Source organism: Camelus ferus, chromosome 11 (assembly GCF_009834535.1).
Source record: "Camelus ferus isolate YT-003-E chromosome 11, BCGSAC_Cfer_1.0, whole genome shotgun sequence".
In the NCBI taxonomy this organism is placed as follows: domain Eukaryota; kingdom Metazoa; phylum Chordata; class Mammalia; order Artiodactyla; family Camelidae; genus Camelus; species Camelus ferus.
Genome location: NC_045706.1, coordinates 16,509,951 through 16,527,146, shown reverse-complemented (window position 1 = coordinate 16,527,146; position 17,196 = coordinate 16,509,951). Strand labels below are relative to the sequence as shown.

General features: G+C 43.3%; 1 protein-coding gene across 2 annotated transcripts in view; it reads left to right on the top strand.

Moving 5' to 3' along the window:
- Positions 1-10,791, top strand: part of ACSL5 (acyl-CoA synthetase long chain family member 5) — a 41,432-nt gene extending 30,641 nt beyond the window's left edge. For both annotated transcript variants that reach the window (XM_006183509.3, XM_006183510.3), the window contains exons 12-22: positions 693-827; positions 1,987-2,121; positions 2,615-2,710; positions 5,156-5,228; positions 5,511-5,599; positions 5,902-6,018; positions 7,519-7,662; positions 8,297-8,398; positions 8,867-8,938; positions 9,305-9,451; positions 10,521-10,791. In XM_006183509.3, coding sequence (XP_006183571.2) covers positions 693-827; positions 1,987-2,121; positions 2,615-2,710; positions 5,156-5,228; positions 5,511-5,599; positions 5,902-6,018; positions 7,519-7,662; positions 8,297-8,398; positions 8,867-8,938; positions 9,305-9,445 — 1,104 coding nt within the window. In that variant the 3' untranslated portion in view covers positions 9,446-9,451; positions 10,521-10,791. The remainder of the gene's footprint in view (positions 1-692; positions 828-1,986; positions 2,122-2,614; positions 2,711-5,155; positions 5,229-5,510; positions 5,600-5,901; positions 6,019-7,518; positions 7,663-8,296; positions 8,399-8,866; positions 8,939-9,304; positions 9,452-10,520) is intronic.
- The last annotated feature ends 6,405 nt before the right edge of the window (positions 10,792-17,196 follow it).

Sequence of the window (17,196 nt, the reverse complement as noted above, 5' to 3'; positions counted from 1 at the left end):
CTGTGAGTCTGTTTCTATTTTGTAAATAAGTTCATTTGTGTCCGTTTTTAAGATTGCACATATAAGTGATATCATGTGGTATTTTTCTTTCTTTTTTTGGCTTACTTCACTTAGAATGACAATCTCCAGGTCCATTCATGTTGCTACAAATGGCATTTTTAAATTCTTATTTATGGCTGAGTAGTATTCTGTTGTATAAATATACCACAACTTCTTTATCCGGTCATCTGTCGATGGACATTTAGGTTGTTTCCATGTCTTGGCTATTGTAAATAGTGCTTCTATGTAAGAGTCTATTTTTTCACATTTTACCATTTCTGAAATTGAGATGGTCTTACTTGTAGGTGTGTTCTAGTTTAATTGGCAGTGTTTTTTCTAAGTGCTATGTAACAAATGGTCTCTTACAAAGGATGATGCCTTGGTCACTCACCCAGAGCTGTGGGTGGAGTAAAGGTGCACCTGCAGCCTTACAGTCTGTCTTACCTGTCCCGATACCTCGGCAGAAGTGAGTTTCCACCCCGTCTATTGGGTAGGGTCTCAGAGTTCTGGGCACCTGAAATGTTAGGGGTAGGGGGCTCTGTACATAGAAAAGTGCCCATGGATGTTGAATTAGTTCCTCAGTTCTGTCCAAAACAGACCCCACCTGAAGTGGTCCTTGGGCTCTGAGCACTGTTCTTTGGTTTTGCTTGTAGGCTGTTGTGTTCTCTTCTGGAGCCAAAGTTGGATTCTTCCAAGGAGATATTAGGTTGCTGCCTGATGACATGAAGACTCTGAGGCCCACGTTGTTTCCCGCGGTGCCGCGACTCCTTAACAGGGTCTACGACAAGGTACTAGCCTTGCTTCTGCTGGGCCGGCCCCGAGATGAAGGAATTGCCTGTGGCTTAGGCCTGACTGAGGCTCTCAGGGACTCTGTTGCTAAAAAACGTGCTCTGTTTCCACCCCCAACCCGCTACGAGCATCTGGTTACAGCCGTATACACAATTGCAGCCGTGAAAACCATAACCAATGAACCCCTCTTTCCCCTGGATGAGATTACCTAGAACTGATCTGGAGAAAGGGCTCAGTTCAGAGACCTGGGGACCCCCTCAAAATTCAGCTGACTTGCTGGGAAGTTGTTACTCTGATCTCATTACACCTACTGGTTAGTGTGCTTCTTGCTGAGGGGCCAGGCCCAACAGTAAACATGTCATGTGCATTCCGTCATTTATTCCCTGTAAAAGCACAGGAAGTCATGCCTACGCTGATTATCTATAACTGGCAGATGAGGAGACTGAACCTTGGAGGTTAAATAACTTGGCCAGAGTCACATCTATTAAGGGGTCAGGCCAGAATCCCACTGCCATGGAATGGTTGTAGCTGTTACTAAAGAGATCACTCTTTTCCTTGGGGTTGGTGGTTTTTCTAATTCAGTCATTTTTCTTGCCTGCATTAGCTGAGATTCTTCCATAAAGGCATGACAGATACTTGATTTTTTCGCCTTTATTTATCAATCTTGAAAACAATAAATGGGTGCCCTAGCGATCTTCAAAAATAGTCAAGGAGATGTTTTCTTTGTAATATTAGATAGGACATGCACACACACACATGATACATGGTATTCAATGAGCCGTTCAATCAGTACCCCTATGTGACTCTGTAGATAGATGCTACCTTTTTTTTTTTTTTTAACGGAGGTCCTGGAGACTGAACCCAGGACCTCGTGCATGCTAGGCCTGCGCTCTGCCACTGAGCTCTTTCCCTTCCCTCTCCCAATGCTGACTATTTTTTGAGGACATGCTTCTCTCAGTTGTCAAAGATGTTTGCTAAGGACAAGGAATCTGGAGGAGCTGGAGCTCTGCGTGTATGTATTAAGTTGACTGCTTTCTAAGTGTGGGCTCGCGATTATTCAGCAAATCAGTCATGAATGAGAGCCACTTCCTTACGAAGCTAGGAGGCACCATCCTATCTACAATAGGTTTCCAGCTAAGAGGAGCTATCTCCCTGCAGGTGCAAAATGAAGCCAGGACACCCTTGAAGAAGTTCTTGTTGAACTTGGCCATTTCCTGTAAACTCAGTGAAGTGAAAAGGGGTATCATCAGACGCGACAGCTTCTGGGACAAGCTCATCTTTTCAAAGATCCAGGTACGTTGGGTGGATCCTGGACAGAGCCGGGTGAGTGTCTGCACTGCCCACTGACTCAGCCTACTTTGCTTTTCCTTTGATGGTCAAGCTTCTCTTTAACTGATAGCCTTTCACATTTTCTGTGTTCATTCACCTTTTGAGATCTCCCTTGGACAACTTTGTCACTGAAGGGAATTGGTCAAAAAGCGGAAAATGGATTTTACTTAGGTTCTAGCACTCTCATTCTCTTAAATGGTTTGTTGAAATTATAGGTAATTTGAAGAAATTGAAAAAGAAAATTGCAGGTCTGGTCCTAGCTATGGATGATGCTAACAGTAATAGCTAAGATTTTAAGTTCTTTTCCACAATGCCAGGCCCTAAATTCTAAGTGCTTTGTAAATTAACAGGTTTAATTCTCATGACAATACCGGGTAGGTAGGCTTTTGTTTTTGCAGTGCAGGAAATTAAAGCCAAAGGAAGAGGTTTCAGCAGGTCTTTTGTTTCTACCAAACAGGAGAGCCTGGGCGGGAAGGTTCGCTTTCTGGTCACCGGAGCCGCGCCCATCTCCTCTCCCGTCTTGACGTTCCTCCGGGCAGCGATGGGATGTCCGGTAAGCCAAGCACCTTTTCTGATGATAGCTTATTTCACTTCTGCACAAATAAAGCTCACTATTTAAATGAAAATGAAAATGCAACTGACAAGTGCGAAAGAGAAAGTCAGCCGAAATCTCAGTCATGAGAAAATATCTCCAGTCACCTATGTGTCTCTGTACAGAAATCTTTTCACAAATGGTGTCAGTGTTCTAACTACTTGCAAAGCAGTGCCCCATCTACACTGCTCCTTGCTGAATAAACTTCTGCATCATTTTGATGGTTTTATAGTAGTTTACTGAGTGTACCTAAATAACTAGCCTCCTTTTGAGGGACACTTGAGCTGTTTACCTTTCTTCCTTTCTTTTCTTTTCTTTTTTCTTTTCTTTTTTCTTCCCTCCCTTCCCTTTTCCTTTTCCTTTCCTTTCCTTTCCTTTTCTTTTTCTTCTCTTTCTTTCTTTCTTCCTCCCTCCCTCCCTTCTTTTCTTCCTCCCTCCCTCCCTTCTTTTCTTCCTCCCTCCCTCCCTTCTTTTCTTCCTCCCTTCCTCCCTTCTTTTCTTTCTTTCTTTCTTTCTTTCTGCTGTTATAATCAGTGAAGTGATAAGGAGACTTGTGTATACTTACACGATTATCAATTTAGGATAACTCCTTGGAAGTGGGGATTATTGGGTCAAAGTATATGGGGTTTTTTAAAACATGTTAATGTAGATTATCATACTTCCCTTCAGAAAGATCTTTTTGAGACATTCCTGCAAATAATGCACCAGACCTGACATCCTCACATTTCTGTGAGGGACAGGCTTTTTTCAGTCATTTGCATCTTAGACAAGCAGATACATGAAAAGTCTTACTGTAGCTCTGCTTCTTTTATCCGCACTGAACATCTCTTCTGTTGCTTATTGGCACTTGTACTTCTTCAATGCGTCACTCTATTGCTTCCTTATAGGAAAATGGGCAGAGGACAGTTTGGTTCCCTTTCACCTTGTTCTCCCGGAATTCCTCGCATAGCAATAAAATCAGTCTTTCTCACGTTAGAAATATTTTTCCTGGTCTCATCTTTTTGCACTGGGTATTGCTATATACAAGTTTCAAATATTTATGCAGTCAACGGATTCATCTTTTCTCTCTCTCTCTGTGTGTGTGTGTGTGTGTGTGTGTGTGTGTGTGTGTATGTGTGTGTGTGTTTTAATTGTTTAGACAGGCCTCCTCACCCTCAAATAGTTCATAAAACTGTTTTTACCCAGATTTTTCTGGTAACCTTATGGCTTTACTTTTTTCCAATTAAGTCTCTGCTCCATCTGGAATTTAATAAAGGGGCTTGAGCTTGGATATTGTCTCATATTTTTTTTCCTCCAAATGGCTAACTAGTTCATTCATTGGGCCAACACGCACAACATGAATGAAATAGATGGTAGATGGTGGTCCTCACTGGGTCCCCTGTGTGTGTAACCACCATCAGAAAGGATTCTGAATTGATGTCGAGGCCAGAGTCCCTCTATTCTTTCCAACTAGCATCCTCTTGGCCATTCTGTTGTTTTGTTTTGTTTCCATATTCTTTTCCACCATAGGTTACTACAAGATATTGAATATAGTTCCCAGTGCTATACAGTAAAAACTTGTTGTTTAGCTATTTTATATATACTAGTTAATATTTGCAAATCTCAAACTCCCAATTTGTTCCTTCCCACCCCCTTTCCCTGTTGTAACCATAAGATTGTTTACTATGTCTGTGAATCTGTTTCTGTTATGTAGATAAGTTCATTAGTGTCTTCTTTCTTTTTTTAGATTCCACGTATAAGCAATATCATATGGCATTTTTCTTTCTCTTCCTGGCTTACTTCACTTAGAATGACAATTTCCAGGTCCATCCATGTTGCTGCAAATGGTGTTAATTCATTCTTTTTTATGGCTGAGTAGTATTCCATTGTATAAATATACCACAGCTTCTTTATCCAGTCATCTGTTGATGGACATTTAGGTTGCTTCCATGTTTTGGCTATTGTGTGTGTATGTATATATGTATGTGTGTGTATATATATATATATATATATATATATATATATATATCAACATTGGGGGTGCATGTATCTTTTTGAATTAGAGTTTTCTCCAGATATATGTTCTTGACCATTTTTAATATGTTCCTTTCCCTCAGCTCCTAAAACCAATAGGTCAGAAGGGTCCTATTGCCACATGCCTCCCAGAAATGCCATGCTCTCCTTTTCCACCAACTCTGCTCATGACATGCCACTGCCTGCAGTACTTGGTCTATTTCTGGACCCTTTTGGTTTTTGAGTGAATCCACAGTTGTAAAGACTTAGCAGCTCAGGCATAAGTCAAGGTACGAAGACACTAAGTGGCCGTCAGCCCTGAGAAAGCCTGCATTCCTCTTGTCTTGCCACAGGGCATGGCCAGCTCCTGCTTTATCTTGAGTCAGTCTCAAAGCCCTTCTTTGGTCTGTGCAGGTGTTTGAAGCTTATGGTCAAACAGAATGCACTGCTGGCTGTACAATTACATCACCTGGGGACTGGACATCAGGTAGGTTCTTTGTCTCCTAGGCAGGAGGTGCGGTGGTTGGGAGAAGGATTCTAACTGAACTAGGACTCAGGAGTTTAGATAACCTCAATGTTCTGGATGAATGTGGCAGATGCCAAACTTCCAAGTTTTGATCCAGGCCTTCCCATCTTGGCTCTCCAGCATGGGTACCAGATGACTTTTCAGTTTGATTCTTTTAGAGTCAATCCATAAATATCTCTGAAATATGCCTGGAATCATCACTGTTTTGTGGTATCCTGGTTGACCCAGTGTGGTGTGTTCTAGGCCACGTCGGTGTCCCCATGGGTTGCAATCATGTGAAGCTGGAAGATGTGGCCGACATGAACTACTTTTCAGTGAACAACGAAGGAGAGGTGGGTAGGCTGTGCGTGGCAGTCCCTTCCAGGCATCACAGTGGGGATATTTGTATCTGGAAAAGCACACAGTTGGAAGCAGGCTTGGGTTTGACTCCTTTTGAGATCTGTAGCAAGGGCCTGAAAGTCTCGGAGCCTAACATTCCTATCCTCCACAGTGGAGAGTAAAATCTGGTGTTCTTAACACTATAGTGGGAACCATCAAGTAATGAAAGGTGAGAGTAGGTGTTCTGTAAAGAACCCGAGCCAGGCAGGGTTAGCAGCCTCTGCTGTTGTCACCACCTGTCCCTTCTTATGTGCAGATCTGCATCAAGGGCGTCAATGTGTTCAAAGGATACCTGAAGGACCCCGAGAAGACGGAGGAGGCCTTGGACAAGAATGGCTGGCTTCACACAGGAGACATCGGTCGCTGGCTCCCGGTGGGTAGTTCTTCAGAACTTCTGAAAGTCCCCTGACAATGGAATAGATCTGCTTAAAGACAAAGAAAAATTAGGTGCCTTTTCCAAAGAAGAAGTGTAGTATTCTGTTTTGTTGTTGTTTTGTTTTTTAACTTTTCCTGAGGCAGGAATTGTGGCTTGATAACTCCATGGGTCTATAACCTTTGCCTTTTATGAGTTTCAAAGGGATATGTTTCTCCCACTTAATAGAGACATATCAGAACAAGGACACAGGATTGTGAAGCTCGGTGTATGCAGAGGCTAGCTTGTGCCTCTCTTGGTGGAAGACACTGGGACATTTGCTTTTTAAAGCATAGCTTGCTGACAGGCAATCAGCAGTAAATAGTCTCTGTCAACCCCGTTTGTTTTCCCAAGAAGAGGGAAAATGACTGCAAGGTAACATGGAGCTGCAGAACGCCTGCGGGAGGTTTTTCAAGCAGTCTCCTCTGAAAAGTTTTTGTCTACTGCGCGCTGGGGAGGCGGGAATGTAACCAGATCTTAAAACTCCCCTCTTGCTCAAATATTCTCAAGATGTAAGTGATAGTCAAGGAATGTTTTACAACAGGACCTCCAAGAACACTGGTCCCAGTGACGTTATTTCGTAGATTTGGGTCTAGTCGTATTTTGCTAACATATCTGTTTCTCTGGAACAAGGGTTTTATCAGCCTACCATGTAGGCAATGGATGGGTCTTCACACTGGAGTTAGAAAGGGCTGAGCCTCACTAATCACTTCCAGGCAACATCTTTTAGGGTGAATTGATGGCTAATTTCTTGAGCCGGCCTTGTTGATGGTTCCAGGGTTAGTGCAATCTGCTGCCCTACTTAGGGTGTGATCATGTGGCTTGCATTTGCCCCTTGTCCCAATCCGACAGTTCAAATCCCTAAAAACCTAAGCTCCTCAGACCAATTAGCCCAGAGAAATGAAGCTGCCAATGACCTCTGGCGGCCGGTCAGAGCCCTCCCCAGCCCTGCTTCTGTCCTCACAAGCGCAGTGACTACTTGCTCCATTAGCAGTGACACAGTGGCGCTCCAGAGCCTGCTCCCAGAGCCAACAGGAAGGAAACACAAACAGAAAAGGGTGCCGAGGAGGGGGAGATCTAATTCAAAAATCTTAATAAAAGACAACACCTTCCCCATTCCTGAGAGTTCTGGAAGTGGAGTAATTGGAAATTAAACTACGGAGCTGCAGAATGTCTCCGTTGGATGAGACAACCATTTACATAATCCCAAGTGGGTCCAGGGGACTTTTCCCAAAGTTGTCCATTGAGTCTTCACAGAGACATGAGGTATAGACAGGTTTGGATGAAAGCTGCCTCCCTCCCCTTCCCCTAAAGCCAAGAAAGAGAAATGAAAGATTGCTCAGAAGTTGATGGAGAGGTCTTGTTGAAAGAGGGGAGCAATTCTGGGCTTCACCTCTCCCCACTGACATCACCCAGCGGGGCTCAGCGACACTCATGCTCTTCTTTCTCTGTCTCTTACAGAATGGGACTCTGAAGATCATTGACCGAAAAAAGAACATCTTCAAGCTGGCCCAAGGAGAGTACATTGCTCCCGAGAAGATAGAAAATATCTACATCAGGAGCAGCCCGGTGTTGCAGATTTTTGTACATGGGGAAAGCTTACGGGTAATGTTTTAGCAACAGCCACCTTCAGGCAGACACGCCGACTTCTGTAACTACAGGAAATCTGTGTAGGTGGGTTTAGAACGAGAAGATCTGAGCTTATAAAACTAAAGAAATGAAGCCACACTCCAAACCTCAAATAAGGCAATATAATGGGAAAAAAGAGTTTGTTTTGAAACTATGATGGTCTCTGTAAAACACGTCAGTAGGATTGTTAGAACAATTCTGTGAAAGGGTAGCCATTCAGTTAAAAAAAAGAGCCCCACGGTGCACTTCATTTCCACCACAATAGGATTTCCTCTGGCACAGGCTGTTTATACTGCTGAGCTTAATTCAGCTTCTTGGGAGTTGGGGAGGGTTCATAGGGACAGGCCGGAGAAGCTTGACGCTTAATGTTGAGTGCCACTTCTTTTTGAACAATCAGATTTGAGTAGAACATCTTTGTAGAGATGTTGAATGGGAAAATGGGATTTGAGTTCTATGTGGGTTTGAAATAATCGTGAGAGAAGAATAGGATGCCAGTAGCACTGAATTTGAGGGCTTGGGAAGTATCAGGTGTTAAAGAAGATGTAACTCCTTTCTTTCCCCACCTGGAGGCAGTGCTGCGTGCATTCACATGACCGTTTTCTTTCCACAGTCAGTCCTAGTGGGAGTGGTGGTTCCTGACCCAGATGTGCTTCCCTCATTTGCAGCCAAACTTGGGGTGAAGGGCTCTTTTGAGGAACTGTGCCAAAGCCAGGTAAGTCTCCCTTAGGAAAGCATATGCACCGCCATGGGCCCGTCGTGGGAGGGGGAGGCCCCACCAGCTCGGGCTTCCCAGAGCCTCCTTTCTGGAGGAACAGACTCTTGCTGAGTGTGGATTGGTGGGTTTTTAATTAGACTGCAGGATACGGTGGGGAGTTTAAAAACCACCACCACCAAAAGCCCCGTTCTTTTTATAGTAACGTGCATTGTGGAAAAAAATAATTGGAAAAGTGGGAATTAAAATATGCCATCCAGAGAAAACCCATTACCACTGAGATTTGTGTTTTCTTCCCGTTAATTTTTTAATTTGAGCCACATGTCGGTTTCACGTGTGCCTGTCCATACCCCTATATCCTGCTTTTATCCTGATGAGCTTTGTAGGCACTTGAATTGGTTTGCGCTCAGCCTTTCCTTTGGGCTCTTTTTCAACAGCCATACCTAATGCCCTGCTTTATATTCTCAGATTGTAAAGGAAGCCATTTTAGAAGACTTGCAGAAAATTGGGAAAGAAGGAGGCCTTAAATCCTTTGAACAGGTGTGTACTACTGGTGTTACCCTGGTCTCTCAAGTCACACTAGGAAGTTTTAAAGTTCGCTTTTATCCAGTGGGGTTTAAAAGTAGTTTCCAGGGAACTGATTTTAGATGTACCGTCAACCCATGAACTACAGATGGCCCTGAACTTTGCCGCCACCTGTACGGTCCCTTTACGCTGCTCACTACTGATTCCCCTTCTCCACTCATTTCTCTCCCAAATTGGAAGTGTGTGGGGCTGGGCACTTACCTCCCACTTCATCAACCCCACGTTTATAAGGGGAACTAGTCATTAAGGTTCTTCACATAGCACTGAGGGCTCTGCAGGACAGTCCAAGTCCCTAATTAACACATACACCTTCTCTTCCAGGTCAAAAGCATCTTTCTTCATCCAGAGCCGTTTTCCATTGAAAATGGGCTCTTGACACCAACCATGAAAGCAAAGCGGGGAGAGCTTTCCAAGTACTTTCGGGCTCAAATCAGCAGTCTGTACGAGAACGTCCAGGAGTAGGGGAAGGTACTTACGGCTGGGCGGGGTATCAGCAGTCTGTGTGAGAACGTCCAGGAGTAGGGGAAGGTACTTACGGCTGGGCGGGGTGTCAGCAGTCTGTGTGAGAACGTCCAGGAGTAGGGGAAGGTACTTACGGCTGGGCGGGGTGTCAGCAGTCTGTACGAGAGAACGTCCAGGAGTAGGGGAGGGTACTTACGGCTGGGCGGGGCTCGGGTAGCCGCCTCGTGGGAGTGTGGGTTAAAAACTGATCTTCCATTCGTTTTTTTGTCTTTTCTCCTGTCTGTTGTTTTACCTACTAAACTACTGACCATAGTTTTAGGGCTTTTAAAAAAGTATTAAGTGAGACTTACCATGTGGAAACTTAGCCTTGAACTAAAGAACTCTTGTCTTTCCATCTTACATGTTGCTGGCATTAGGTTTTAGGGCTACTTTTATCAAGGTACCTTTCGTCAAGGTCCATGTGTAGTCTCTGTCCCTTCCTCATGATCTCCAACCCTTGTAAGTGATAACTAGGTTCAAGGGCCAAAGTGACCCTTTGTGACTTCTTCCTTGTTTTACAGTGAACCTAACTTGTTGGCAGTCTCAACACTCAGGCATTCCAGTGTTCAAATTAAGAGAACTTCAAGTTCTGAAAAGCTGTTCATGTTTTCTAACTATTCCACAAAACCACTAACATTTTTTAAAACATTTTTTTAATGTTTAATCTTTTTTGGGGGGAAGTAATTAGGTTTATTTATTTTTAATGGAGGTACTGGGGATTGAACCCAGGACCTCGTGCATGCTAAGCATGCACTCTACCACTGAGCTATACCCTCCCCCGATAACCACTAAAATTTTAAGTCGAGTTTTAAGCTATCACTAATAGTCATCAAATCTGTGAGAAAGATTTCTTTTGTGTACTTCTGTGTCCACGAAAGTCTGTGCACAGAAGGGAAAAGTTTGATTACACTGAACATTTCCTAAACTCTAGTTTCTCTGAGAGACTTAAAAACTGGGCCTCTGACCTTTTGTCCAAAAACAATGTTCTGGAAGTGTTCTCTACAGTATATCTGGTGACTGGATCTGTTCCCAACAGTTTGCTGCAGAGCTGGAAGCTGAGGGGGAAGGAGTTGAAACTCATGTCAAGTTTTCCGGTAAACGAAGCAGGCACCAAGCAACAACCTCCTGAACTGGGAACAAAGACCTACGGGCAAGCACGAAGCCTGCGTGACAGGCTGACCTTCCGGGAAGGAACTCCTCTTCCCTCCCCTGGACCCCAGTTCCTGCTGTGCCTAACCCCCGTTCAACACGGGTTGCTCCCATTTGTAAGTGTGCAGCGCTTAAAATAAACTATCGCAGGTAACTTAGGATGTGGTGCGCGTTTCTTTGTAGGCCGTGATGAGAACTGGCCTAAGACAGGACCCCTTAGCAGTCATGTGAGCTAGTGGCCCTCAAACTTGGCTAAACACTAGGATTACCTGGGAGCTTAAAAATACACTGATGTCTGGGTGACACTTCAGGGATTCAGATTAACACGGTCTGGGGCACAGCCTGGGCATTGGGATTGTTAAAAGGTCCTCAGGTGGTTCTAGTATGCAACCAAGTTTGGTCACCACCTCGAGGACCAGGACGTCTTAATAGTCTTGAACACTGTTCCTTTCTGTCCTGGAACTGGAATTAAGGAGAATGTTCCTTGATGTTCTTTCTAGACCTTGAGCCCAGAGAAGCTGAAGCAGTGTACATTCTTGGGTGTCTGAAACAAAAGGCAGGCAGGAATGAATTCCCCTCCGTGGTCTCACTCCCGTTGCCTCTTTGGCCTCCTCCCACTGCCCCTCACTCACTCCAGCTGGACCACACCGGCCGCCTTCCTGTGCCTCCAACAGCCTGTTGTTTTGGCTGTTCCCTCTGCCTAAAATACACGTACTCCCGGAGGCATGTGACTTGTCCCCTCATCTGCTTCCAGTGTCACCTCCATCAGACTGTCCCACCTGCTTTCTTAATACATGACTCCATCTGACATATATTTTCATTCACTGTCTGTCTGCCACTCTGGCTCTCACTGGAATGGGGCAGACTTGTGTTTCACTCACTGCTCAGTCCCCAAGTGCCCTTCCCTTATTGTCAACTGTTAGACGCCAGACCCCCAAAGCTCAAGTTCCCTGACTTGGAAAGAATTGCTATTGGGATAGGTGACTTCTGTGAATCTACTCATGTGTTCAGAAGAGCCCGACGTTAAGCATCCAGGCCGCCAGCCTAGAACCTACCACTCATAAGCTTCAGGTTTGGATAGATTCAAGTGTACATGAGCAGTGTGACATCACTAGGTTGTAAGTCCCCTACAGAGCAGCCAAAACGGCGGAGTAGAAAGAGCCCAAACTCACCTCCTTTCATGAGCACACCAGAATCACAACCATTAATGAAAAAAACTGGAAACTATCAGAAAATATCTTCTACAATTAAACACATAAAGAAGGAACCACAATGAGACAGTAGGAGGGTTGGACTCATGATATAATCAGATCCCACACAACCCCGGGTGGGCAACCCACAGACTGGAGAATAATTACATTGCAGAGGTTCTCCCACAGGAGTGAGTTCTGAGCTCCACATCAGACTCCCCAGCCTGGGGGTCCAGCACCAGGAAGATAAGCCCCCAGAGCATTTGGCTTTGAAGGCCAGCGGGGTTTAACTGCAGGATCACAAGACTGGGGAAAATAGAGACGACTCTTAAAGAGGGCCTACAAAATCCTGCACACACTAGGACCCAGGGCGAAAGCAATAATTTGATAGGAGCCTAGCCAGACCTACCTGCTGTTCTTGGAGTCTCCTGGAGAGGCGAGGGGTGGGTACAACTCACCCTGGGGACGTGGTCACTGGTGGTAGACACACAGGGGAACATTCAACTGTGTGAACACTCCTGGCAGCTGCCATACTGGCTCATTAGCACCAACACCTGGCCCCAACCAACAGCCTATAGGATCCAGTGCTGGGATGCCTCAGGCCCAACAACCAAGTGGGTGGAACACAGCCCCACCCATCAGCAGACAGGCTGCCTAAAGACCAAAGAGCCCACAGCCACCTCCAGACATGCCCCTAGACATGGCTCAGCCTGTGAGGGCCAAGACCCAGCTCTACCCACCAGTGGGCAGGCACTGGTCCCCTTCCCCAGGAAGCCTGCATGAGCCTCTGAATGAGCCTCACCCAAGAAGGAACAGACACTGGAAGCAAGAAAACTACAAACCCACAACTTAGGCCAGACCCTACCCTGGAACCAGCCGGGCCCTGGCCCTGCCACCTAACAGGCCAACACAACCTTCGGGACACCCCAGACCCTGTACCCAGTTGTGCAGGGAACCAAACCAGCACTCGCCACCAATGATCTGAAGCAAGCTCTGGGATCCCTGGACTCTGCAGCCAGACTCCAGGAACCAGCTCTGCCTGCCAGTGGTCCAGCATTAACCCCAGGATCTGGCTTCACCTGCCAGTGGGTGGGCAATAGCCCTAGAGTCTTCAGGGCCGTGACTCTGCCCACCAGTGCACCAGACTACCTCTGGGACCCCCTAAAATTCCACAACCTGCCAAATCATGGCCATGCTCCACTAAAGAGCAGCCAGCAGCATCTGCACAAGGCAGGGCCTGGCATCCAACCAGACTAGGGGCCAACCAAGCCTACCAGACCACCCACAGAGCCTGCCACAACAGAAGGACCCATGCAGCACTCTTAGGGGGAACCCCTAGAGCATATAGCTTGGGTGATGAGGGGAATGCATTGCTGGGACACACAGGATGTCTCCCACAGAGCCACCTCTCCAAGGTCAAGAAATGTAACTAACGTACCACATACATAAAAATACAGATAGCAATTTAGACAGAATGAGGTGGTAGAGGAATATGCTCCAGACAAAGGAACAAGATAAAAACACAGAAGAACTAAGTGAGATGGAGACAGGTAATCTACCCGAAAAAGAGTTCAGAGTAATGGTCGTAAAGATGATTAAAGAACTTGGGAGGAGAATGGATGCACAGAGCTAGAAGTCAGAAGTTTTCAACAAAGCATTAGAAAATATAAAGAACAACCAGAGATGAAGAATACAGTAACTGAAATGAAAAATACACTAGAAGGATTCTACAGTAGACTAAGTGATACGGAAGAGCAGATCAGTGAGCTGGAAGAGAGAGTAGTGGAAATCACTGCTGCTGAACAAAAAAGAAAAAAAGAATGAAATTGAGGACAGTTTGAAAGACCTCTGGGGCAACATCAAGTGCACTAATGTATATTTGCATAACAGGGGCCGCAGAGGAGCAGGGAGAGAGGGGGTCAAGAAAATATTTGAAGACATAATAGCTGGGACCTGGAAAAGGAAACAGTCACCCAAGTCCAGGAAGCACATAATCCTATACAGGATTAACCCAGAGGAACACACCAAAACACACTGTAATCAAAATGACAAAAATCAAAGATAAAGAGAGAATACTAAAAGCAGCAGGGAAAAAGCAACAAATAACATACAAGCGAACTCCCATGAGGCCATTAGCTGATTTTTCAGCAGAAACTCTGAAATTTTTATTATAATATTTTATAGGCATTATATTTTAAGTGATGAAAGGGAAAAATCTATAAACAACAATATACTCCATGCAGTAAGGCTCTCATTCAGATTTGACAGAGAAATCAAAATCTTGACATACAAGCAAAAGCTAAAAGACTTTGGCACTACCAATCCAGCTTTACAACAAATGTTACAGTAACTCCTGTAGGCAAAAAAGAAAAAGCCATAACTAGAAACAAGGAAACTGCAAAATGAAAAAGCTCATTGGTAAAGGCAGACATACAGCAAAGGCAGGAAAGCATCCACATGCACACTAGTAGGGAGGTTAACAGACAAAAGTAAAATCACCTGTATCCAAAATAAGCAGTTAAGGAGCACACAGAACAATTAGATGTAAAACATGATATCAGAAACAGTAATTGTGAGGGGAGAAGAGTACAAATGCAGGGTATTTAGAATGGTTTTGAAATTAAGAGATCAGCAACTTAAAACGTTATCACGTATATAGATAAGACTGCTATACAAAAACCTCGTGGTAATTGCAAACATCAGAGCAGAAATGAAGTAGAGACTAAAAACACAATGGAAAAGATCATTGAAGGTAAAAGCCAGACTTATGAAGGAAAAAAAAGGGAGAGGGCCCAAATAAAATTAGAAATGAAAAAGAAGTTACAACCAACACCATAGAAATACAAAGGATCCTAAGAGACTAAAATGAGCAACTACAATAAAATGGACAACCTAGAAGAAAGGGACAAATTCTTACAAAGGTACAATCTCCCAAGGTTGAACCAGGAAGAAATAGAAAATATAAACAGACTTCTAACCAAACATTTAGAGAAGAGTTAACACCTATCCTCCTGAAACTATTCCAAAAAATTGCAGAGGAAGAAACACTTCTGAGCTCACTCTATGAGGCCACCATCACCCTGATACCAAAACCAAAGATATTACAAAAAAAGAAAATTACAGGCCAGTATCACTGATGAATATAGATGCAAAAATCCTCAACAAAATACTGCAAACTGGATCCAACAATACATCAACAGGATCACACACCATGACCAAGTGGGATTTATCCCAGGGATGAAAGGATCTTTCAATATCTGTAAATCAATCAGCGCGATACACCACATTAACAAATTGAAGAGTAAAAACCACATGATCATCTCAATAGAGGCAGAAAAAGCTTTTGATAAAATCCAACATCCGTTTATGATAAAAACTCTCCAGAAAGTGGGCATAGACGGAACATACCTCAACATAATAAAGCCCATTTATGACAAGCCCACAGCTGATGTCATACTCAAAGGTGAAAAGCTGAAAGCATTCCATCTAAGATCAGGAACAAGACAAAGATGCCCACTCTCACCACTTTTATTCTTCACAGTTTTGAAAGTTCTAGCCACAGCAATCAAAGAAAAACACATAAAAGGAATCCAAATTGGAAAGGAAGAAGTAAAACTGTCACTGTTTACAGATGACATGATACTATACATAGAAATCCTAAACATGCCACTAGGAAACTACTAGAGCTCATCAATGAATTCAGTAAAGTTGCAGGATACAAAATTAATATACAGGAATCTGTTGCATTTCTATACAATGACAATGAAAAATCAGAAAGAGAAATTAAGGAAAAAGTCCCATATACAAATGCATCAAAAAGAATAAAATATCTAGGAATAAACCTACTGAAGGAGGCAAGAGCTGTATTCTGAAAACTATAAGACACTGATAAAAGAAATTGAAGACAACACAAACAGATGGAAAGATGTACCACGTTCTTGGATTAAAAGAATCAGTATTGTTAAAATGACCATACTACCCAAGGCAATTCACAGACTCAATGCAATCCCTATCAAGTTACCAAGGCACTTTCCACAGAACTAGAACAGAAAAATTTTATATTTGTATGGAAACACAAAAGATCCCAAATAGCCAAAACAATGTTGAGAAAGAAGAAGGGAGCTGGAGAAATCACACTCCCTGACTTTAGACTATATCACAAAGCTGGAGTAATCAAATCTGTATGGTACTGGCAGAAAAACAGACACATAGATCAATAGAACAGGATACAATACCTAGAAATAAACCCATGCATTTATGGTCAATTAATCTATGACAAAGGAGGCAAGAATATACAATGGATAAAAGACAGCCTCTCCAACAAGTGGTGCTGGGAAAACTGAACAGTTACATGTAAATGAATGAAATTAGAACATTCTCTAACACTATATGCAAAAATAAACTCAAAACAGATTAAAGACTTAAATGTAAGACTGGATACTATAAAACTTCTAGAGGAAAACATAGGCAGAACACTCTGACATAAATCTCAGCAGTATTTTTTGGATCCATCACCTAGAGTAACGGAAACAAAAGCAAAAATAAACAAATGGGACCTAATTAGACATGAAAGCTTTTGCACAGTAAAGGAAACTATGAACAAAATGAAAAGACAAAATGGTAAAAAAGATTTGCAAATGATGCAACTGACAAGGGATTAATTTCCAAAATATACAGATAGTTTATACATCTCAATATCAAAAAAACAAACAACCCAATCAAAAAATGGGCAGAAGACCTAAACAGACATTTCTCCAAAGATATCCAGATGTCCAACAGACACATGAAAAGATGCTCAACATCACTAATTATTAGAGAAATACAAATCAAAATTACATTGAGGTATCATCTCACACCAGTCAGAATGACCATCATCAAAAAAATCTACAAATAATAAATGCAGGAGAGGGTGTGGAGAAGAGAGAACCCTCCTACACTGTTAGTGGGAATGTAATTTGGTGCAGCTACTTTGCAAAACAGTATGGAGTTTCCTTGAAATTAACTAAAAATAGAGTTACCATACGATCCAGCAATCCCACTCCTGGGCATATATTTGGAAAAGATAAAAACTCTAATTTGAAAAGATACATGAACCCCAGTGCCCATAGCAGCACTATTTACAGTAGCTAAGACATGAAAGCAACCTAAATGTCCACTGAGAGATGAATGAATAAAGATGTGGTATGTGTATGTGTGTGTGTGTGTGTGTATACACACAATGTGTATATGTGTGTGTGTACACATATATATACATATACAATGGAATATTACTCAGTCATAAAAAGAGAATGAAATAATGCCATTGCAGCAACATGGACTGAGAAATTACCATATTAAGTGAAGTCAGACAGAGAAAGACAAATATCATATATC